The 24,312-nt window shown below is 45.6% G+C and overlaps 1 protein-coding gene across 1 annotated transcript; it reads left to right on the plus strand.

Moving 5' to 3' along the window:
- The first annotated feature begins 7,310 nt into the window (after positions 1–7,310).
- LOC134079180 (uncharacterized) lies at positions 7,311–24,114 on the plus strand. Its single transcript, XM_062535378.1, has 17 exons — positions 7,311–7,424; positions 15,310–16,830; positions 19,301–19,433; positions 19,770–20,077; positions 20,173–20,227; positions 20,387–20,463; positions 20,662–20,787; positions 20,930–21,048; positions 21,269–21,354; positions 21,508–21,565; positions 21,712–21,874; positions 22,115–22,197; positions 22,496–22,538; positions 22,976–23,042; positions 23,217–23,311; positions 23,528–23,638; positions 23,929–24,114. Exons 1-17 carry the CDS (start codon positions 7,311–7,313, stop codon positions 24,112–24,114), a joined length of 3,345 nt encoding a protein of 1,114 aa, XP_062391362.1.
- Positions 24,115–24,312: the final 198 nt, after the last annotated feature.

A 24,312-nucleotide genomic window follows, 5' to 3' on the forward strand; every position in this document is an offset into this window, starting at 1 on the left:
AGAAGTTAGTCTAGTCTTCAGTGGTTAGGCTAACAGCTAGCTACAAAGTTGGCATTAAAAGAACACTTACCTTTCCTTTCACGAGGAACATCTTCTTCTTGTTAAGGTGCCAGATTTTCGGGTCAAGGACCCAGCCTGCGACAAAGTACCGATATGCCTCGGTACTCTTGTATGCTTTGAGGCTTTCACCAGTGTACGGCGACGGATTATGAATTAGGTATACATATCGTTAAATGACAGTGGTAGCAGCTAGCTCGGTAGCAGCGGACAGAGGCTGGAAGACCGCCTCAGGTAATGAGTAGGGATCACAGCCTAACGATGCTATTTTTTCAAAGTAACGTTTCTTCTCATGGCAGTCGAGGTGGGGAAATGTTGTCCTTCGTAGCCATTTACTCAACCAGTATGAACGCCAATATAAAAAAAAACACTACACTAAGATACCTATCAGCAAATTGCGGCAAGCTAGCTGACGTTCGTCAGTACTCAGCGGTACTCAGTAGGTACTCAAGATGGCGGCAGTCAGCTCGAAAATGAGCGGATGACGTAAAATGTCACGTGACTGCTATTCATGAATACAGTCTATGGGTCAGACAGATAGCGCCAGACAGCTTACAGTAGTAGTGAAATGGTAACGTTCGAAGTGGCAGAGCTGACGGCGTCATGAACTCCTCTCCCATTTTAAACCATCAAAACGGCCAAAAGTCATAGTTTTTTTTTAATGAAACGATAATATGTCGAATATTTAAATAAATCCGACAATACATTTTAATGAGTTTGGGTGTGGTTTTAATTGTTCTCATCAAAATGTTTCTTTTTTTCTCCACGTCAATAGTGTTATTATTTGGTTTTCTTCACATATTTTAGCTACTTGTAACCAAAGATTCTAGAACAGAGCTCTGTTCTAGAATCTTTGCTTGTAACCATGACACAGAGCCATAGATAGAGAGAGTTGCGACACTCTTTGATGTTGCCGCCACGATCAACAGTTCCAAAAAAAACTGTGCTGAATGGCTGAATCGCAGGCGGAACTACAAGGGTCTGGCGAGAGTCAGGCTACTATGGGAGTGTCGTCACTCTGTTTTATCTATACCGCTCTGGCTGCTACTATTCAAGATACACTTCTGCTCGTGTAACCTGCGTTGTGTGGAACCACCGCAGTCCAGCCCTGCACACGCCCGGACTCAAACCCGCGAGACAGCAACACCTCGGATCGGGAGTCGAGCGCACTAACAATCCAGCTAAAATCCCAGACTACTAGCTTTCATGCCAGCAGCGCTCTTGAAGTGTCGGGGAGTGAGGTTTACTAACGTTCTACAGCATAGCTAACCAGCTAGCACCCGTTACACTCGGACCAATCACATTTCACAGGGCGGGCTTTACGTGATGATTGACATATGAACAGCAGTGACGTTAACGGCTGCATGCGTCCTCGTTCAACGAGTTGGGTGTGAGACCATGTTCGCTTAGGTTGATTTTGACTGCAACAGAAACGCTATGGGCCCTATCATGCAAACCGGGCAATGAGCTTTCGCCACTGGCGCAACCTTTAATTACTATTCTCTGCGAGCGCATCCTTCATTTTTCCAGCGCAAATGTACGTTCTCTAAATGGGAGATGATATTGCGCCCTAACGGGCGTGTCAGTGAAGAGAAGAGGTGTGGTCCGGCGCAAAGCTCGCCAGTCGCTAATATATGGATGAAGAAAGTAAGTGCGCCACTGACCAGGAAAAACCTAGTCGGAAATCACTCGCGCATAGCTGAAAGGCTATTATATGAGCGCATGAGGCTTGGGGATATGGAAGAGTGCACAGTGCGCACTTCTTTCGTCAGCAGGAGCGCGCGCAGCCCGAATATAATTAAATAATATTTGTCCGTTTCTCGGTTTTAGGTTCGTGTATTGGTCAGCAAAAAGTAGCATACATAGCATAACAACATCCACATGCAATAATACAACAATAACGTCTAACAGTGACCTGCTCATTTAGACAACATTACACAGCCCTATGGCTAAGTTACCTTCAGTTAGTTTTGTTCTAGCACACCTTTAACGTCTGGCATTAAACAGCTGTAGTGTTCTGGCAACTGTCTACCTTGTTATTGCTCATCTGGAATAACTTCTCTAGCTGCCTCCATCCTCCATCCTTTCTGTTTTGTTTGTTTAAAGAACTTGCGATATCCATGATGAGTAGGCTATTGAGTTAGTGAATTAGCTTCACATTGTGTGCTGATAGCGGAGTAAAAGAAAACAACACGTAGCCTAGTTGCGCGCCTGCGTGCGTAATCTCTCCTGTTCAGACGAAATGTGTGCGCGTGGATATAGCTCTATATCGCATTAAGTTAATTTGGATAACGTGTTGACTGACTTTTTCTTAAAATAGAAGATTGTAAATAGCCTGATGGCAGGAAGCTAATGGGATGCTGTGCATATTGGGTGGGTACGGCATGGCATGCCAATTTGGTGTGAATACACACACACACACACAAGGGAAATGTAATAATGATAATGATCAATAGTGAGAACTAGCTTCTGACTACTGCTGCGGCTGCTGCGTTCATTCTGAAATAATCTATTTAAGTCATAAGCCCCGAGAGACCGTAAGCAAGTGCCTAAAACCCCCCTTAGCTGTTCTAAAATCAGTGTAGCCTAAACTATGGACTAGAGTGACTTATTGCTTTTCTAAAACGGTAACTATACGTCGATGTATTCATAGATAATCATTCTTCCGCCAATAAATATTTCTTCCATAGGAATGGTTGCCATGCAACATCGACACGCAGCCACTTTAACTTTTGTGCAAGTTGTGGTAGTGCATTAACGAAATGCGGTCAAGGTGTATGTTTGTGTTGGATTTTATAACAGCATCGAACGCGATTCAGCCAATCATCATCAAGGACCGGAACTATCCGTGTTAGAAAATAATATTCACACATCATGTACATTATTTTATTTTTGGGAAGCCTTCCCAAGCCTCCATTACGCGCCGCCCATGCCTCACGCACGAGCAAGTCGGTCTCTTCTGGAGTAGACGCCCAGGTAACTCCGCCATGATAATACCAACAGACCATTGAACAATGCGCCAGGCTTTTAAAGGGAATGAGAGTGTGAAATCTAATTGGTTTATAGCATGCTACGCCCAAAAGACACCCACGACTAATTAACTAAATTAAGACAACCCCTTTTCACTTTGCGCTGAGCGCAATGTTCACTTTTCAAGCTGTCATTATAGCCTTTTGCGCTAGGACCGCCCCCAAAGAAACTAGCGCGAGTGACTTGCGACAATGCCCAGTTGATCCTGATAATAGAGCCCTATGGCTATGAATGCATCATTTGTTCATGCAGTTTGGCCTTTTGTTTATCTTAGCTATTGAAACGGAGGTTTTATCACGGATTCGCACAATTATTTCTGAACACTTAGACCAACGAGGATATGTGGGAAAACTTCAGTTTCACCCAGTTAAAACAGCATGTTTGGGTGATGTTGTTCCCGTTTGTTTAAAAATGTCTGTTTGCTCGTTGGGTTAACGACACACTTCCCCAGCTGTTCATTGCATACAGTTTGAAGGAATTATTTTTAAAAACGAAGGAGGATGTTTTCCATAGCCTACCCTGCTACATATTTCTGTCTTAGATTTCGCAGATACTGACAGCCAATAACTTGTTCTGTTTGGTTTGGTCTATCCAATGAGTGCAGAGCTACCCCCCCCCCCCCCCCCCCCTATATCTATATAGCTATATTATAGAGATGCTCCGATCAGCATTTTTGGGGCCGATCACCGATTACCGATCACCAAAATCATGATCGGCCGATTGCCGATCACTGCCGATCACAGAATGGCAGATTGGCGGGGAATGACAATCTTTTAACAATAATCTATCAGAGTTTGCATTATTTGTAGAAATTAAACTAACTATGAATTAAAGTGGCAGTATAGGCTAGTCAAGATGTTGAAGAACAGATGTTCAGAAAATGAAATAACTTTGGCTATCTTTTCCAAATATGCAGAGTGACATGCATGACAGTTCCATACAGGGATGGGGTCAGGCAGACCAACACGCATTAGATCACCTAAATGGGATGAGACCAAATTACACATTACCTACTGAAAATTATAGCCTTCTTAATACACTGACTACATTAAATGAAAAACGTGTTATACCAAAACCTACTGCCACAAAGTACAAAACTAAGTCTTTTTCTCTGTTCCAAATCCAAAAAAGGAAACAATGTAAGCTACTGTAAGCAAAAAAATGCAAGGCTTTTTTCTCTTGGAATCCCCCATGACTGAAACATGCCGTTAAATGCCACCAGTTTGAGTCAATAAAGTGCGCTAGTTAAGCTAGCGGGGACATTGGACAGGGGTCTGCGCCTGGGAAGCTAATACCCTATTCTTCAGCTTGTCAACGTAGGCTACACTGTTTAGTAATGCGGGGAGATGCACATTAGTGTTTCATGCCTGCATTTCATGGCTCAAGGCAGGTTAAAGCCTACTTACATTGCTCGATATTGCCATGTTTTCGCAGTCGGCGACTAAATATCCAAAGTCGGGACAGAAACCATGAGTTGTAGTGGAATCGCGGTGCGCTCCCGTTAACTCGTTTGATGTAAGGTGTCAATTAGTGGTTGTAAGTCAGTCGGAGTCTTTTTCTAGTTTTGCCGCTACGACAATATCAAACATGTCTTTGCATAGTCTGTGACTAGTTGTGACTTAAAACTCTATGACTTGTCTTTGAGTCTGACTAGTCTTTCAAAAATCTTTTAGGCTTCAAATATTAGCAAAATCGTAACCTATAGGCTACTGTAGGCTAGGAGGGCTTTATCCTCCACAACGAACAGAGGTTGTTCGCGGAGGCAAATTAATTCTGAACATGATGTCTTTCCATCTCTTATTATCCCTATTGTTTAGTAGGCCTACAGTCGGCTGATTGAAGATGGGGAAGTTGGCTGGTTTTGTTTCTCATAGCCTACCCTACCCGACATATTCAGTTGTCTGTAGTGGTGTTCAAACGTTGTTGGTGGCTTCCACCTCGAGGGATTTCAGCACGACATACATTGCAAATGGTTAATTTGGTAACTAAAACTTTAGCCTATATTACTCATGTTGTCATTGCTCCTCTCTAGGCTGTGTGCCTGAGCGCCGCGCATCATGCGCATGCAAGTGGAAAAAAGTCACGCAAGTAATTTAGGTCACATGATCGGCTTTTTTGATCGGCACGTTTGGTGTTCACCGATCAAGCCATTTTTAGCCAATATCGGCCGATCATGATCGGCGGCCGATCGATCGGAGCATCACTACTATATTATTGATATACTGATTTAACTTCATTATTTCACAGATTTAAGTCATGTTGAGTGACGAGCACTTGATCAGCCTAACATATTTGTTTAAAAATACAAGGTCAACCGGAAGACGACGTCATGTTACATTTGTCCCGACAGTGACTTCTCGCAGCAAAACCCGTTTTTCTCCTAAACTAACTAACTTTGACATTGCATACAGTAGGATAAGTTACACTACCAATTCATCTATTGTTTGAACATGATAGCATTACATGACGCCATAAATACAACTTGATATTTGAAAGAATCGGCGTAATAGAACATTTACTTGGCGCACGTCAAAACGCTTTTTCGGGTCTAACTCAAGATCAGCGTGACATATCAACATGATTTTTCCCTGGTCTGGCAAGGCTTGCGTGCTGTGCTTGGTGACAAATTTTGACGTTTCAATTTTGAACGGCTTAGGAGAAAATTGCAATGTTTCATTTGTCCTCCGTTTCATTCGTCCAGGCGCTCCCCTATGACGTCGTCAGGCTAATAATTTATGCCCATCGATTGAAATATTGAGATTGAGTTTTGAGGACTTAGGCCAAAACTCCTTCAGCTCACCATAGGTCTCCATTCATTTAGGCTACGGGGGAATGTTGCCCCTACCAATATGGTTGTTGGACCTGAAGGCGGCGGAGTTGGCGTTATAGAATGTGTCCATGTTTCAGGACTACATTTCGAAAAGCATAGGTGCGGTTGAGTTGAATTTTAGAGGCGTCGTCCGTTACGGCGGAGATCCACTAGTCACGTCAAGTATTCTCGCGTCGCGATCGTCAATTCATTTTCAATGGAGCGCGTCAGGACGTTAACGTCGCCACGGCAAAGCATCTCGGGAAGATGACATTAGTTATGAATCACCATCCATTATTATAGCTAGTCTGAAATCAGCAACTGATTTAATGAAAAGACATGGAGCCCCTTTCTCTCCATACACACTGTACATCACCTAGGCTCCCTCCCTCCCTCCCTCTGGCATGATCCAAGGCATTTGGGTTGGCCGCTTGAACCGTGGATCGTTGGACAAGGGAGTTCTCCCCTGCCCTTGTTGCTCTTGGGGGGTGGGGATGAGAGGGGCTGCCATCTGGCTACCCTGATCTTATCTTACCCTGAGTCCCGATGCTAAAATTGTCTTACTATCTATTATGTCTTGTTAATGGTTTTATTGACACGTTTTATTAACACTTTTTATTACGTTTTTTGATAAACGTGTGTGTGTGTGTGTGTGTGACATTTAGCTGGCTATCTAGCCAGCCACAACAGCATGATTACAAAGTCAACATTCAACATTCAACCCACCATTTTCACCGACAATCTCTGCCACCTTCTTCCAACAGTCTTCTCTCAAATCTGAGTACCGATACGTTGCCAAGGAGGGGTCATACAGAGCTGGATAACCAGACAAGGCTATAATCAGTTTGTCCTCCATCTTTTCCAATTTGAGCGCAAAATGAATTCCCGAGAGAAGTGGCGAACTGGACGAGAACTAGTACGTAAAGATCTCTGCTTTCATTGGATAATAACGGTGCGTCTGACGGATTAATTTGCATAAAGTTCAGCAGAGCCCAACTTCTTGACGTGACGGCGCAGGTGAAACAGCCGCGCTACCTTCCCGAGATGCTTTGCGGTGGCGACGTTAACGTCCTGACGCGCTCCATTGAAAATGAATTGACGATCGCGACGCGAGAATACTTGACGTGACTAGTGGATCTCCGCCGTCAATGTTGAAATAAGTTGACTAATAGATCTCTCTGCAAATTAATTGTTTTATAGTAGAGGCCCATCCGTACAAAGGATTACAGACAAAAGGATAGCCTATCATAACCACTAGGATGAAGATAAAGAAATCATACCTCAGACAAATAGCAAGGCGCTGAGCAGGACCAATTGCCTGGCGAAAAGGAGTGTTCTCCCTAGCAATTCGAGGTCCCACTCGCGCCAACAGCTCATCAAAGAGCTCCCTGGTCAGGCGAAAATACTGCTGGAAATGGCTGGAATGCAGTCGGAGCTCCAGAACCAGCCGGTGATATTCTCCATACTGCTCCCTGCCCAGAATGATGGGATGTACCCAGTAGCGACGCTGCCTCCTCTTCCTCCGCAAGTACAGTAGTGCTGCAACAACGATCCTCTTCTGCCTTCTGTTCATCCTCTCGACCAACAATAAACCCACAAATCGACAAACCAACAGTGGTCTCTATTTATACACATTACTTTTCCCTCCAAAATTTGAGGAATGATTTTGTTTGATGGTTGAAATAAAAGTTCCGTAAACAGCAACACACCTGACCCCATAGATATATATAGGAACAGATTTTAAGATGGACTTTGTACCAAAGCAGGGCCATAAGTATACAGGACTGCAGAGAGTTTGAACTGACGCTCCACCCTCATGGCCCAAAAGCATACAAATATGCTCCTCCGCTGCCCAGCGTTCACCTGCTCCTCTGCTGTCGATTGCCCAACGTCCACCTGCTCCTCCACTGTACTCTACCCAGCGTCCACCTGCTCCTCCACTGTACTCTACCCAGCGTCCACCTGCTCCTCCGCTGCCCAGCGTTCACCTGCTCCTCTGCTGTCGATTGCCCAGCGTCCACCTGCTCCTGCGCTGCCCAGCGTCCACCTGCTCCTCCACTGCCCAGCGTCCACCTGCTCCTCCACTGCCCAGCGTCCACCTGCTCCTGCGCTGCCCAGCGTTCACCTGCTCCTCCACTGCCCAGCGTTCACCTGCTCCTCCACTGCCCAGCGTTCACCTGCTCCTCTGCTGTCGATTGCCCAGCGTCCACCTGCTCCTGCGCTGCCCAGCGTCCACCTGCTCCTGCGCTGCCCAGCGTTCACCTGCTCCTCCACTGCCCAGCGTCCACCTGCTCCTGCGCTGCCCAGCGTTCACCTGCTCCTCCACTGCCCAGCGTCCACCTGCTCCTGCGCTGCCCAGCGTTCACCTGCTCCTCCACTGCCCAGCGTTCACCTGCTCCTCCACTGCCCAGCGTTCACCTGCTCCTCTGCTGTCGATTGCCCAGCGTCCACCTGCTCCTGCGCTGCCCAGCGTCCACCTGCTCCTCCACTGCCCAGCGTCCATTTGCTCCTCTGCTGTTTGCTATTTCCTGCATTCTAGTGCATTTTACAGTTTTTGCCCGTTGCTTGAACACTAGACCCATGCTTAGACTAAAGTAACACAACTTGGAGCTTTTTGTACCATACCTCAAACCATACCTTAAGCAATTATGCAACACACTTGGTCCTGCATACTACTCTCTATTTCATACATAAGACACTTTGTTCAAAAATGAAATTTCAGGGCGCCATTCGGAAAACACATGTAACCAAAATACAAAACACATCGGGCAATTGCAACCACTCAAATACACACTTGAAGGCACTTACTTCCAAAACTGAACACCAATCAGCCAGCTACAAAAAGCTTTCAGTTTAGCCATTATAAATGGTGATGTGAATGGTATAGTTCCCAGTGTTGTGTCATGTTTACTTGTGTGTAGGATTTTGGCACAATGAGCGAAGTTTTGCTAAATGTATTCCAGCAAGGTGTTTTATTTAAAGTAGACTACTAGTGTGTTCCTCCTGATCTGAAAGTGTATGCATATGATGCAAGTGTGTTTTATTTTTTCACCAGAGTTACATTTTGACAAATAATTGTTAGGTTTTGATAGCAGAGTTTAGGTACTGATAGTAGAGTTTCAATTTGACATAGACGTGAAAGGTATATTTCCTAGTGTCTATGCCTTGACCGCATTTCGTTCGATTTCGTAATGCGCTGCCACAACTAGCACAACAGTTAAGGGCCGTTCACACCAAGAACGATAACGATAACTATAAATAAATATCGCTCTCATTAATATGAACGACAACGTTAACACATAAACTATAACGATAACGACATGAAGAACGATATCGTTGTTGATCACTTTCAGAGTGATTTTGAGAACGATAAAAGGCTATCAGCCAATCAGAACCCATAATATTCTAGCCATCACATTCATTAACATGAGGAGAGACTGTGGTTTATAGGCTACTATATATTAGAACAGCTAAAAAACAGTAAAACCACGGCCTCTTGATCGGGGTTTTATTATTATTTAGAATACATGTTGTTACAACTAATGGTTCTGTAATAGGATCTCCTCTAGATTAGGTTAGGAAACCTCCATCTATAATACCAACACTCCTAAATGCCTACATGTATATCAAGATGATGAGGCCCATGGCTCCCTACCGCACGTTTTGCACATAGGCCTACATGTAGCCTTATGCAATATCCATTGAAAATTCAATGTTGACTTAAAAATATTGCCCCAGATCTATTTATAAGGCAACTTTTTGCATCAGATCTTTTTGCATCAGATTATTATGTAGATTCAATTCAATTCTTTTTCAATTCAATTCAATTCAATTCAAGTTTATTGTCATATACTCATAAAAGAATTTATAAGTAATGAGATTCATTGTGCTCAAGTGTTCAGAAATAAATTAGAAAGAACAAAAAAAATAAATAAGAAGAAAAGTGCCATCTTAAGGGGGTATCCCAGGACGGTTCAGCATCCTGATGGCTTGAGGGTAGAAACTGTCCTTGTATCTGCCGGTACGGGTCCTTAGGCTCTTGTATCGTCTGCCTGAGGGTAGGAGGGTGAAGAAGAGATGGTGGCTGGGATGACTGGGGTCAGAAACTATACGCTTGGCCTTTCTTCTGCATCGCTGACTGTAGATGTCCTGGATGGATGGTAACTCAGTCCTTGTAATACGCTGTGCTGATCTGATGACTCTTAGCGCTTTTCGATCCTGGGCAGTGCTGTTACCATACCATGTTGTTATGCCACCAGTCAGAATGCTCTCTATTGTACAGTGGTAAAAGTTGGTCAGTATCTTGTGGTCCATGCCAAATTTCCGCAGACGTCGCAGAAAGAAGAGCCGCTGTCTTGCTGTCTTTGTGATGTGTCCAGCTCAGATCCCCACTGATGTTAATGCCCAGGAATCTGAAGCTTTTGACTCTCTCCACTGCTGCACTCCCGATGTGAATGGGTGCGTGTTCTTCTCCCTGCAGCCGCCTGTAATCCACTATCAGCTCCTTGGTCTTTCTTACATTGAGCAGCAGACTGTTATCCTGACACCAAGATGTCATTGCTGCCACCTCTGCTCTGTAGGCACACTCATCACCATTTTTGATGCAGCCGATTATGGTGGTGTCATCAGCAAACTTAATGATGGTGTTGGAGCTGTCAGTGGCTGCACAGTCACTGATAGATAGATAAAGCAAGGCTGACCTTTGTATAGGCTACTTAATTTCTTGTCAGAAATGAGTTTTGGAAGTAGCCTAAAGTCAATATGAATTCATCAAGTAAAGTCGACTTAATTTCTCAAGTAAAGTCAGCTTAGTTTTTGTTTATTTGTATAGCACATCTAAAAAACAACAACAGTTGACCAGAGTGCTGTAAAAAAAACAAACAGACTAACAAGAAACACAAGACAAAAAGATACTAGCCGGAGCGTCGTAGTCGCCAGCGTACCCGTGACACCAAGACATACACAAAAAAAATTACAAAATAGCAAATCATAGGCTATCCAAAACAAATAATGCCGGACGGAGCGCCGCAATCGCCCATGACACGAGTAGCCTACCCATGACACCAGGGACATACAAAGACAGACAACAAACAAAACCAACAAACAACAAAACAAATCAGTAATACATTCTTTTAAAAAATCCATGTCCAGCTGATTAATGGAAAGACATGTCGCGCAGATCCTGAAAAGTCCAACAGTCAGCCAGCTGCCCACTGGGCTGGAGCTCAACAAGTAAGTCCATGGGCAATGGGGGACAGGTCGCGTCAGAAGCACAGATCAGTCCTCCGCAAACTTTCTCCAGCCAGACACCAGACAAGGCCGCACACAGCCTAGCTACAGGTTGCGTCGGTTGCACAGTTCTCCGCAACCTCTCCAGCCAGACGCCGGACAGGCCGCCGCCGCACATACCTCCGGCAGGGGGCCAGAAAACGATCGCAAGCGATCTCTATACCGCACAGACAAGGAACTCAATGGAGTCGCGACAGATGCCCACGGACAGCCCATTCCAGTGCAGCAATCCTCCAGTCCAGGTAGCCAACACCAGCACGGAATCTCGGCTCCTGATAAACCCATGGCAGCGGCGGATCTCTCACAGAGCAGGTGAAGGCACCGGACGAAGGCACAGAGCACCAGGTCAGACCCTGGCGGCACAGCCCCAGCAAAGATCCTTGACTACTACGCTTCAACATTCTCCGGTTTCAGCACCAGTTCAGTGCCGAGTGGATGGCACCAACAGAGTCAACGCCAATGACGACCAAAGCCAGACAACAATTGGAGACAGACGACAAAGGGATAAAACAAAAACGATCATAAATAACATCTAAATATTGGGGATAACTTTAACTACATGAGACAATATGAAAAATCAATCAAATAAGGCAATAAAAACAGGCAATGGTTTCTCTTAGACAAAGGTTGTTATCACTTCTTGGACGGCTGCCACATCATCAGCGAAAACCTGTGAAATACACCACAGAGAATAAAACGTATATATTAGGTATGTGGAATATGCAAACATAGATACTTTATGACATAGCTATAACATAGATACTTTATCAGTCATTCATTTATTGTTCTTTAACTACACATTTGTAATAATAGAGCAAAGCAAAATAATATTACAATAGATTCCAGTTCAACATTTATCAGCAAACCCAAGGATATTCCTCAGATGTCCCTAATACATGTGATTTTTCATGCTTCATGGCAGCATTTTTTATGTATTTTGATACAATTAAATAAATCAAACCCCAACATAAGCACATTATTTAAAATCGATACTCACTTTCAAAGGATACTCATCACTTACTACAGGCTTTGGGACAATAGCAGATTTGGGCCACCTCAAAAGAAAACGCTGGGGGGGGGAAAAAGATGTTATATGTGAAGTACAACCACAATCTGAGTTGAGGCTTAGAACATGATAAGATGTTCTCCATAGGCTTCCATTGATCTATTATTATATGGGTGCAAGGTAAGTATGTGTGATATTGCAAGGGTTATACATAATATGTAAGCTGTTGTGAACTAGTACAACAAACAAATAACAATGATACAACAACAATTGCAGAAAATATTAATAATAATAATTGACATTTAATAAATATATTGGCATTTCATAAATACATTTTATATATATACATGTGTGTGTTGCTGAGGTGGAGGACAGAAGCCAGGTAGTCGCCAGCCAGGTGTTGACAGAGCTGAGGTGGAGGACAGCCACCAGATGATGTTGGGAGGCAGCAAGGTCTTGAAGGAGCTGAGGATGCAGACAGCCGCCAGGTGGTGTTGAAGGGGCTGAGGTGGAGGACAGGCAGGTGATGTTGGGAGGCAGCCAGGTGTTGCAGTGGCTGAGGTGGAGGACAGGCAGGTGGTGTTGGGAGGCAGCCAGGTGTTGCAGTGGCTGAGGAGGCAGACAGCCGCCAGGTGGTGTTGGGAGGCAGCCAGGTGTTGCAGTGGCTGAGGAGGCAGACAGCCGCCAGGTGGTGTTGAAGGGGCTGAGGTGGAGGACAGGCAGGTGGTGTTGGGGGGCAGCCAGGTGTTGCAGTAGCTGAAGTGGTATTGCAGGAGCGGAGGTGGAGGCGCTATGATGTGGGTTCACAGCCAGTAGGTGTTGAAGCTGTGTTGGCTGGCTCCCAGATGTTGAAGGAGTGTTGGAGGAGTTGAGCTGAATGGCAGATGAAGAGGCAGAGGGGTTTGTTGGTTTCTTGTTGGCAAGACAGTGGTGGTGGTAGAGGACCGTTTGAATTTTTTGCTCTGGCTTTTACTGCCAAAATGGCCATCTTTCAGCTGTTGCTTTTTCCTGATGTTTTTCTGCCTTGTTGCCTCTATTCTGATCCTCAGCCTCACAAACCTCTTTCCGATTTTGTCTTTTACCCTGCAGCATGATGGAAGTCTGCAAGATAGATTTTCAGCACCCCTCTCTCTGGCACTTACTGCGTCAGGAAGCTCCATCAGAGTAGAGCCAGATGTCTTCCTGAAGAGCTCCTCCATTGCCTCAACGAAGTGGTAAACCGTTTCGCTTGGACGACACAGAGTTGATAGGCTTTCATGCGACTGCGCATGAGTGTGTGATGGCGCCAGGCTGTTCGGCGATTCGTCTTCCTCGAGCGCTCTGTTTGTTGACGTTTGTTGCAGCCGTGATTCTATCCATCTTTCCGGATGTATCTACTCTACTCTACTACGACCGCCAAGCCCTGCTTTTCATCCGCGACCTATGTCTCCGTGAGGCTCGGGCAGCTAACGTTAGATCCAAACCTGGAGATTGGACCAAACCACCCCCTCCCGTCCTGTCAGGTATCCCAGCTTACCTGCGCCGCACGCCGGCTGGCCCTCCTCGCAAGAAGCGCTCCAGGAGACGTGGAAGGAGAGGAGGTCTGCTTGTGAAACTCAAGATCCAACCATCTTCAAATAAAGCTGCTGCTTGGCGTCAAGTGCGATGGCTCGAAGCCGTCTCGCCTGCTACTCCTGCTGAAGGCTTCCTCGACCGTGATGCTGCTGAGCCGCCTCGTCCACTGTTGTCTCCAACCCCGCAAGCCGATCCGACAGCGTTGACTGGACCGCTTCGTACTCAAGCCCCAAATCGTTGGCGCTCCCTGCGTAGATGCAGCCGTGGTGCTGATCACTCTAACCTACGCCGGTTGAAGCGCTCTGGACCATCGGCTAGCGGTGAGCAAAACCTCCAGATGGCCTTATTAAACGTGCGGTCCCTGGCGAACAAAACTTTTGCGCTCAGTGACTTCTTTATCTCTCGGGAGCTTGACTTTATGTTCCTGTGTGAGACCTGGGTCTCTACCGGCGACAACACACCGTTCTCTGAACTCTGTCCACCGGACTGTAACTTTTTCAATTCCCCGCGAGTGACTAGGAGAGGCGGAGGTGTCGCCACTGTTTACAAGTCGCGTTTTCAATGTCGGCAGATTCCACACCCTGGCTTTTCAAGCTTTGAACTGCAACTGTTTGAAATAATTCTGTCCGTCCCCATTTTGTGTGCAGTAGTGTATCGCCCTCCTAAATTCAACAAAGACTTCATCCACGATTTTTCTGAGTTTTTGTCTGAGTTTATGGTGAAATATGATCACATTACAATTTGTGGCGATTTTAATGTCCATGTTTGCTGTGAGTCGCAACCTCTATCCCGGGACTTTCTGAACCTCATCGACTCTTTCAGTCTCAAGCAAGCTGTCACTGGCCCAACACATGAAAAGGGTCACACTCTAGATCTTGTGTTATGCTATGGTGTTTCTGTTTCTGAAATTGAAATATGTGCCATTTCATTTTCTGATCATTCTCCAATTCTGTTCACTCTGTCAGCCCCACACTCAGGTAGCACCCCTAGCGCCTCCAAACGGGTCTCGCGCATGCTAAACTCCTCGACTGCTGGGCAATTTTCAGCCACTTTTAACAACTCCCCCCTGTGTAGGCCATCACAGGGCTTTAGCGCTGATTTTACTGCTGATGAGCTTCTCTCTATGTTCTCATCAGCCTGCTCTGGCATTCTGGATTCCATCGCCCCTCTCAAGCCCAAACGCACTAAAGCACAGTCAACTCCATGGCTTAGTGATGCAACGCGTGACCTCAGACGCGCCTGTAGACGAGCTGAGCGCAAATGGCAAAAGGACCGACTCCATGTGTCCCTCCAAATCCTCCGATGTTGTTTGGCGAACTACCACCGGGCCGTTAAAGCCGCCAAATCACAATACATCTCCACCCTGGTCTCCAGCAACAGTCACAAACCCCAGGTTCTTTTCAATACACTTAATTCTCTCATTAATCCCCGAAATGTCTCCCCTGTTGTGCCCTCACCTGCCCTCTGTGAAAACTTTCAAAAGTTCTTCATAGACAAGATTGCAGCACTGAGGCCTTCTGGTACCTCCACCACCCCACTCCCTGCCCCTCCCCCCCTCCTCCAGCCAGTTGCCCTCAAGCAGTTTGAGCCCATTTCTCTGTCCTCCCTATCTGCTGCAGTCAGACATCTGAAGCCCTCCAACTGCCCCTCTGACTGTCTACCCTCCCGCCTATTCAAAGATGCTACTGTCTTTGACTCGGTTGCCCCCTTCCTCCTACTTCTGGTCAACAGCATCCTGTCCTCTGGCTGTGTCCCAGGTGCCTTCAAGCATGCTGTGGTGCAGCCATTACTAAAGAAACCTAACCTGGACCCCTCTACTCTCTCAAACTTCAGGCCAATCTCCAAATTACCCTTCCTGTCTAAAGTCCTTGAGCGAGAAGTTTATGTCCAGCTGCAATCATTTCTTACCAATAACAACATCTTTGAGAAATTCCAGTCCGGCTTCAGAACAGCCCACAGCACAGAGACTGCTCTCCTGAGAGTGCTAAATGACCTGCTCCTAGCCGCTGACTCAGGTAGCCCTGTGATCCTGGTGCTGCTAGACCTGACAGCAGCCTTTGACACCGTGGATCATGGGATCCTGCTGTCTCAGCTGGAACATCGTGTAGGCATCAAAGACACGGCCCTGAATTTCTTTCAGTCCTATCTGGCTGACAGGACCTTCTCTGTTCAACTTGGAGATTGCATCTCTTCTGTTGCCCCCCTCACCTGTGGGGTCCCTCAAGGCTCTATACTAGGTCCCATCTTATTTCTTCTTTACATCTTACCCTTAGGGGAAATCCTGGCAAGACACAACATCTCTTACCATTGCTTTGCCGATGACGTCCTGCTGTATCTCCCCCTAAAGGCCAATGGGCAGGCTGCGCTCCATTCACTGCTTGACTGTCTGGCGGACATCAAGGCATGGATGGGTGCAAACTTCCTCAACTTAAACGAGAACAAGACCGAGATAATTGTCTTTGGCAAAACCTCTCCGGCATTCTCCACCGATGCCCTGGGCCCTCTCGCCTCCAACATCAGGCCCTCTGTCAGAAATCTGGGGGTGATCTTTGACAGTGCCTTCAAGTTCGAGCAGCAGGTCAGTGCAGTGGTTAGGAAAAGCTTTTTCCACCTACGAACCCTAGCCAAGACCAAAGCCTACCTGCCCCGCAGTGCTCTGGAGAGAGTTATCCATGCATTCATCACTTCACAACTGGACTACTGCAATGCTCTTTACACCGGCATTGACCAATCTCAACTCCGCCGCCTACAGTTAGTGCAGAACTCAGCTGCTCGACTACTCACCTGTACAAAAAAGCGTGAACATATCACCCCGGTCCTTGCATCACTCCACTGGCTACCCATCCGCTACCGCATAGACTTCAAACTCCTACTGACTGTATTTAAATCCCTCCATGGTCTGGCCCCCACTTACCTTTCTGATCTCCTCCATCACCACATCCCCTCCAGAGCACTGCGGTCAGCTGACCAGCTGCTTCTGGAAGTGCCCAGGACCAGGTTAAAAACTAAGGGGGACAGAGCATTTGCAGTTGCAGCCCCTAGTCTCTGGAACTGCCTCCCCTTCCACATCCGTGCGGCCCAGTCCGTGCACAGTTTTAAATCCCTGTTAAAAACCCATCTCTTTGCACTTGCTTTTAATTAGGGTTCCCCTTCTTTTAAGCACCTGTTTTTAGTGTCCCATGGTTACCTTTTGATATCTCTCCTTTTGTTTTATTTGTTTAATTTTATCTTTTTAACTAAACTGTGTGTTTCTTTTTACTTACTCTCTGCATTTTTGCACTTTACTGTGAAGCACTTTGGTGCGGCTCAGCCGTCTGTAAATTGTGCTATACAAATAAAATTGACATTGACATTGACAGAGCTCCTGCCTTGAAGTCCTTCAGATCCACCAAGGCACTAATTTCCGTGGTAGGACTGTCTTTTTGCACAACAGCAGCCTTGCATGCATCACACACTTGAACTTCACAACTTTATGACTGATGTAGCCTGCAAGATGAAACAAAATACATCTGTCAGTTTTTGTCAGTGCAGGTGTGGTGGTGAGTTGCTCCACTTGGACAGATGGTGTAGTGGGCTGTCGCACTTGACCAAGGAAATCAGCTAAAAAGCTGTTGTCGTCCTCCTGATAGCTTCCAGACCTGGTGGCTGTTAAGAACTGGCCTACTGATATGATCCTCAGTGCATGGTGGAATTCCACTGGAGATGGTACAGGGTTCTTAGCTCTTACACAGCTGAAGGTGTTTTTTTAAGGCAGTCCTGGGTAAACCTGGATGTTGATATAAAGCGGTGTCCCATTGATAACATTTCCTCTTGAATGGCCAGTATTGTTTTTGTTGCCATGATGACACCTGTCTGAAAATGCTTCCATCCTCCATTTTCTCCTATTTTCACAAGATGAAAAAGGTGGATTACATCTTCTAGGAAGGAAATGGACTTCTGGTACTCTTCCATTCGGTGCCTACTCAGGGCTGTGACAGGATGGCGTGAGGACATCAGGTCGAACCAGTGGTCCATCTGTTCAAGGAGCCATGCTGTTGTGAGGTACAGTAGGTTACTGGACGCTGATGTTCTTGCACTAGAAACTTCAGCCCTGCACTGGTGGATTTGCTAAAGACATTTAGTGCAGGTCCAACCTTCATTTTCTCAAAATGAGATGGTGCAATAGCGGCAGCCGTTAAATGTGGAGCAATCTTTAGAGCCATATCCTCCTGGAATGCGATGAGATCTTTCAGAGGGGCAACTAAGGCCTCATTGGATGGTAATCGCTCCTTCCTCACTATCCCATCTGGAATTACAAAAGTGTGTCCCCGCACAAGTGCACTTTTAACATTCTTGATCAGGTGTGGCACATCAGGCATGAAATAGAGTTGCCTTGCTGGTGTTGCGGGATGTGGCACGGATGTTTTGTGCATATCCACACCAAATGCTTTCCACATGGCCCTGTTGGTGCTACCCATGTCTGTGGTGACACACAGGACATGTAAGCCAATTGATGCTGCCCTCTGCACTATTTCTGTCACCACAGGTTTATACACGGCTCCATTTGATGAATTGCCTGTGAAGTGGTATGCCACCACCTGCTTCCACCTTGTTGTGGCTCCCGCCAACATGAAGACACAGGCGTGAGTGGCTTGTCCTGTATGGCCAGGCAAGGTGACATTGCCATACAGTTTCCCAGTCATCATGTTGAGCTCCACACCAGGGGTGATTGACATCTCATCGACTGTCAGCACACACTGTCTCTCAAGGTCAGCAAGTTCTGATGCCTTAAGTCTGAGCAGCTCGAACACCTCATCCAAAATGCCTGGTAAAAACTTAATGCACTGCATTCTTCTCTGCAGGGTTCTCAGTCCTGGCAGAGGGAACTGCATTTCCTGCAGGATTTTATACCCAGTTGGACCGGAAGAAAAGCGAATTTTTAAAGCTTTTTTCACTGTGGCATTGCTCCACTTCAGACCCTTAGTAGAAGGTTTGCCTAATGCCTTTATTTGATCCTTTCCAAATATTTTTCTTAACTTTGTATTTGTCAATTCTGCTGATCTTCTCAGGACAGAATTCTCTTTCCTTAACTTTCTGATGGTTATTCTGGCTTTGCTGATAACATTTTGTTGTTTTTTGATTTTTTTAAGTAGGTCCAATTCACCGCCTGTTGACTGTTGGCTGACTGCATCCTCACTATCATCATCTGCCACGCCCTCTCTTTCTGTGCCCTCCCTCTCAGTCTCCTCATTCATGTTCTCATTTGTTATGTCCTCTCTTTCTGTAGGCTCACTTTCCCTCTCGCTCTCCTCATGTGTTCTATCCTCATTGTTAAGTGCTGATAGAAATAGAAGATAAGTAAGTACTTAGAGGGCCTGGCACTGTTTTAATTGAAATGTTACAGTGTGTCAGTAAACTGTACACTACCGCTCAAAGGTTCAAGAATCATTGTATAGAATTACATTGGACCCATCAAGTGCGGTCATAGGATGTAACAAGGCTTTGAAAAACGTTATGAAATTATTTTCTTTATTCGCTGTTACATAAAATGCTGTCAGTTTTATACCAATTGATAGTACTACGAGCTGCTCCTATTGGCTGCAGCCCACGGCGACCGCGGGACCTACACCTGCCGCGCCCAGGAGTTCCGCCTCCACAAGGACCGCTGGAGAGCACACACCAACAGCTCCGCCTCCACTGAGCTCAGAGGTACACACACACACACACCAACAGCATTTAAGAATTATTGCATCATCAGTTTCAGAATGCCTCAACATTGTAGTTTTAAGGTGAACATTCTAGACTGATTCTAGAACATTCTAGATTCTACTGGTTTTGGTCTACTTCTGCCTAGTTACAGTAACTATGCAGACACATTCAGTGTTTTAATTGCTAATGATGTAATAAAGGAAAGTCAATGACATCACAATATGAAATGTAGGGATTCACTCCAAGGTTGTAGTTTGTGCTCAGTCTCTTCTAACAATGTGAGGGAAATGTCACGTTTGAAGAGGGCTCTTTGTTTCTTCTGCTGCCTTAGGGCAGAGACAGAGACTGAGGAAGAGGACCATGAATATACAGACCTGCTAAAGAGAGCGAGGTTACGACAGGAGACATGGCGCCGGGATGAACTGGCCCGACTCAAAATTGAGTTGGAGAGCCAAAGCAGGGTCCAGCAACCTGTCCAGGCAACCCAGGACCCTCCTAATGACAAGGCATCTAGAGGGGACAGTGTGGAGATAGATGTGGAGAAGGAGAGAGCACTGGAACAGGAGAGAAAGCAGGAGGAGAGAGTGACCCGTCTGATGGAGATCAGACGGCAAAATCTGCAGTGGAGATTTCAGGCAGAGAAGGTTAGACAGGCAGAACTAAACAGAAGCACCATTGAGTGTGTGTAGTCTAAAGGCCTGTTCTGTTGTTAACGCGTGTGTTCTGTTGATCTTTACAGCTCCGTAAGGAACTGGCTGCTGTTACGGTCCTTGAAATCAGGACGGGCATAGTCTGTAAGTGTGAACAAATGCCACACTAATGAAAGCTATTTCTTATCATGGATCTAACATTGCTATGCCACTGTACCATTGCTATGCCACAAAGCTGGAGAGATATGTTGGATGTAGACACAAGAAAACCAGAGCATGACCTATGCTTTATTTGTCTTTTAGTGATCAGTCAGGGTGTCAATGGGACCTCCAATTATGTCATCTGGAAGGGCCTTCGTAATATCATCTCCAACCGCAAGGTAGGCCTAAATCCATTACCCACCAACAGAGGGGTCCACTGGTTGTTGGCATGCAGGAAAAAGATGAAAATGTTTGTTTGAGACTAAAACAACAAAGTGTGAGATACTTGGGTTACTTGGTACTTGATACTTGGGGGTGCTTGGGGGTTACTTGGTACTTGATACTTGGGAGTGCATTAAGCTGTATGTTCTTCCTAGGGTGTGATGACTACCCTGCATGAGGGACAGGACCTGCTGGTCCCTTTCAGGCCTCAAGTGATCAGGCAAGAGCACGTCCGCAATTTCCTCCGAGTAGGAAATAGGGATTTTATGAGCATCCTCAAGGTAAGAGTCCTAAAGGGAATGGCCCTGCATGACTACATGCTGGAATTATACAGTACAGTACATGTGTACGGTGGTCGGGTGTTTGTTCATGTACATTTGTTTTGGTTGAGTTGTGAATGTACCTTTTGTGCATGTATTGAAGGATGTGAATGCAAACATGGTGCACGTTGAGGAGAAGGGCGTGCCAGCACTCATCCTAAAGAGGAGCTCCGACCTGATGTTTGCTCCAGGTGCACAAGAACCTGCATCCTGCAGCAATAAGTGAGTTCTCTGACTGGGCTACAACCTAGCCATGACAAATCACTGTACAAACAATGGAAATCAAACAAAAGCTCTCGTGTGAGGGAACTAACTACTAATCTGATGAATGATAGTTGTTCAATTCACTGACCAAAAATAGCCTCATCACTTTAATCCAAGCCATGTGCTCTATGGTCCTGTCTTTGTCTGTGCATTGCATAAAATCTGCTGCCTTTATCAGGTTCTTGGTGAAGTCGGGAACACCTGACAAAATTCTCCAGTTCCTGCTCTTCTCAATGACCCTGAACACTCCAGATGACCAGATGGGTAAGTCACTTCATGTGTGAGGGCAACTGGTGTGAAACTCAAATATACAGTACCAGTTGCTTTGCAGATGGCTGAAATTGCTCTGTTTTTTATGTGATAAAAATGTAGTTTATAGAGTGATTATGATCATTGTTTTGCTGTATTGTTCTGCAGATCCATTTGTGTGCAGTTTCCTGCTCACATATCATGTATTCATGACATCTGAAGAGTTGTGCTCCGCCCTGCTGAACTAATATCCTTCCAAAACAACTGCTACTGACTGACCACTGTTTTTAGTAACAGAAATATTTTAGACAGAAACTGCTATACTATAAAAATGTCCTAAATGGTTTAGGTTTTCTGTGTTGGTTAAGTCAGAGGTCACACTTCCTTAACGTTTCGTTTCACTCTCAATTCTGAGCAATCAGTGGACACTGGGCTGGTGCAGGTCAAAGAGAGAGTAGTGACGCTGGTCCTCCAGTGGGTGGCACTGTATGGCCTTCTCCTGCTGGACAACCCTGCAGTGGTTCTCTTCTTCGAGGTAAAGATGTTTGTTTGACCCAGTGAGTGTGTGTAATCCCAAACAGTGTGTTGTGAGGGCTGAGTAGGTGTGTCGTGTGAGAAATTCCAAGTGAGAAGGTTTTTTTCTTTCTCCTTAATAACCATTAACAATTTGCCCAAAAGTGCAGGTTATTAAGTTAGATTTCATAAAATCACTTCTGAACATGTTTGCCTTTATTTGCTATTTGCATCATTTGCTATGTGTGCTCTCTTAAAACAGAAGCTGTCAAGACAGGTGAAGGGCTATGCACATCTCCGCACGCTGAGAGATTACCCTGAGATCAGGGCAATGAGACCCATTTTGTGAGTAATACACACACACACACACACACACACACACACACACACACACACACACACACACACATCCACACACACACAGTTGGAAACCTTAAGGAAGTTGTTGGCTCCTCTGTCTGTGTCCCATGCATATGGCGCATGACAATAACTGCAATATCAGCGTGCCATGCAGGGATGTCATGTACCTCGGCAATCAACGATACACATCCTCAATGTGCATACCACTTCCTTTAGCCCCTGAAAAATGTGCAATAGTGATAATATATATCAGATATAATCATATCTTCAATGCTTTTTCCAGGATGAACAATGGACAATGGATGAAGAATCAGCCCTCAAATAGGGTAAGTGAAACATTCACAATATTCTAAAATGTATTAAACTACCTTTTAGTCTTCTTACATAAAGTACATTTCACTTCATTTCACTTTATGGTGTAAAGTAGATCATTATGACATCTGCCCTATAACGATCATTGATTCATGATATCTCTCAGAGAAGACAGAGAAGACGGCCTCTGGTTTGGGACATAAACCACACAAGCCTGCCAATCAGGATAAATCACAAAGGTGTGTAGCGTTTTATTTCTGATCACTGAACCTACTGATTGCAGTTCCTCTGTGTATAAAGTTATGTTGCTCCCATTACATGATTAAAAAGTCAATAAATCAAACGTATCAGACCATCACCTTAGAGACTCTTCTTTGCAGTGCTGGTGAATGTCTACAGTCAGGACCACAGCTTTGTGTCTGTGACGATGCCCCTCCACGCCTCTGTCGAGGACGTCATGGCAGCCGTGAAAGCCCCAGCAGGAGACAGCTTGCTAGTGAGAGTGCAGTCCTCTGGAGGTGAGACCAAAACACAAAAACACTTTGTTGAAGAGGAAGAGGAGTTGTGTTACCTTTCTATTCCACCTGATCTGGAGCTAGGAACAATTTAACCAAACAGTTTATTGAAGAGGTTTGTTAGTTTGTTAGTTTTGTTTGTTAGTTTTGAAATGAAAGTATTGTAACCCACTCCAGCGAGGGAGCAGCTCAAGCTGGATGCCAGGGCCGTCTCCTTTCTGAGCATCGATGAGAAGCTGTTCCTCTGCTCTGCCAGCCAGGCTGCTGAGCTGGTGAGTGCCCTCTGAATCTACACTAATTTATACAGACACACTGTTGGAATCTATGGACCATAGAAATCAGTGAGGTCTGAAATCTGACTTTGAGGGAGCCCTGGCAGTGTTGAGATTTATACAAAAGAAAATAACAGTAATGGCGCTAGTCCTGCAAGTGTTTTGTATTCAGAGAGCTAAAGTGTGTGTGTGTGATCTTCACAGACGCCCCTGCAGGTACAGCTCGGCCGAAAGGCAAACACAAACGCAGTGGAGAACATGAGTGCCAAGGCCTTGGCAGTCCAGCTCACCAGCTATGACTGGGAGCTCTTCAATGCCATGCATGAGGTGAGAACCTTAGGGGAACTACAGAAGGGAGAACCATAGGGGAACTACAGAGGGGAGGGGAGGGCAAGAGTTCTGTCTGTGAACTATACAGTAAGAGGTTGACTTTGTTTTTCATGTCACCATCTACTTTAGTACTTATCCCTTGGTAACCCAAAGAGCACATCATATAGTCACTAAACTGTTTAGCAACCATTACGTATTTAGAATGTCGACTCTTTTATTGGTCCGTTTACACTATCTACCAACTCCATTCTCTTGTCCTTCCCTTTCTACCACGTCCATCCAACTAGACGGAGCTACTCTATTACGTGTTGGGGTCAAAACTATTCCCCAACAGCCTAACAGCTAACTTGGAGAGCTTCATACGCCGCTTCAATGTGGTGGTGTACTGGGTGGCCACAGAACTCTGTCTGTGTGCAGAGCTCTCCAAGCGAGCTCAGCTGATGAGGAAGTTCATCCAGATGGCCTCCATGTGAGTTTGACCGTGCAGACACTATTATGGAGAAGGAACCAATTTCCTTCAGTCACAGTTTATTTTATAGATCCATAATGAAACGTATAACACAGCCACTTGCCGTTCACAGCTTGCTTTGTGAGATGGTTCCAAATGCGTGTTTAGCTTACGTGGTAGTAGATGCATGATCCTAGGTTTCTCCTCTTTTCAGCCTATATCA

The sequence above is a fragment of the Sardina pilchardus genome, chromosome 1, assembly GCF_963854185.1.
Source record: "Sardina pilchardus chromosome 1, fSarPil1.1, whole genome shotgun sequence".
NCBI classification, from domain to species: domain Eukaryota; kingdom Metazoa; phylum Chordata; class Actinopteri; order Clupeiformes; family Clupeidae; genus Sardina; species Sardina pilchardus.

What these genes read in the sequence shown, in the direction of transcription:
- LOC134079180 (XM_062535378.1), top strand. Translation starts at nt 7,311, where the DNA reads ATGGCTGGAATGCAGTCGGAGCTCCAGAACCAGCCGGTGATATTCTCC. An exon ending in TTCATGACATCTGAAGAGTT is followed by an intron (nt 21,566 to 21,711) that starts GTGCTCCGCCCT and finishes TGGTTAAGTCAG; the next exon opens with AGGTCACACTTCCTTAACGT. An exon ending in AGGGCAATGAGACCCATTTT is followed by an intron (nt 22,198 to 22,495) that starts GTGAGTAATACA and finishes TGCTTTTTCCAG; the next exon opens with GATGAACAATGGACAATGGA.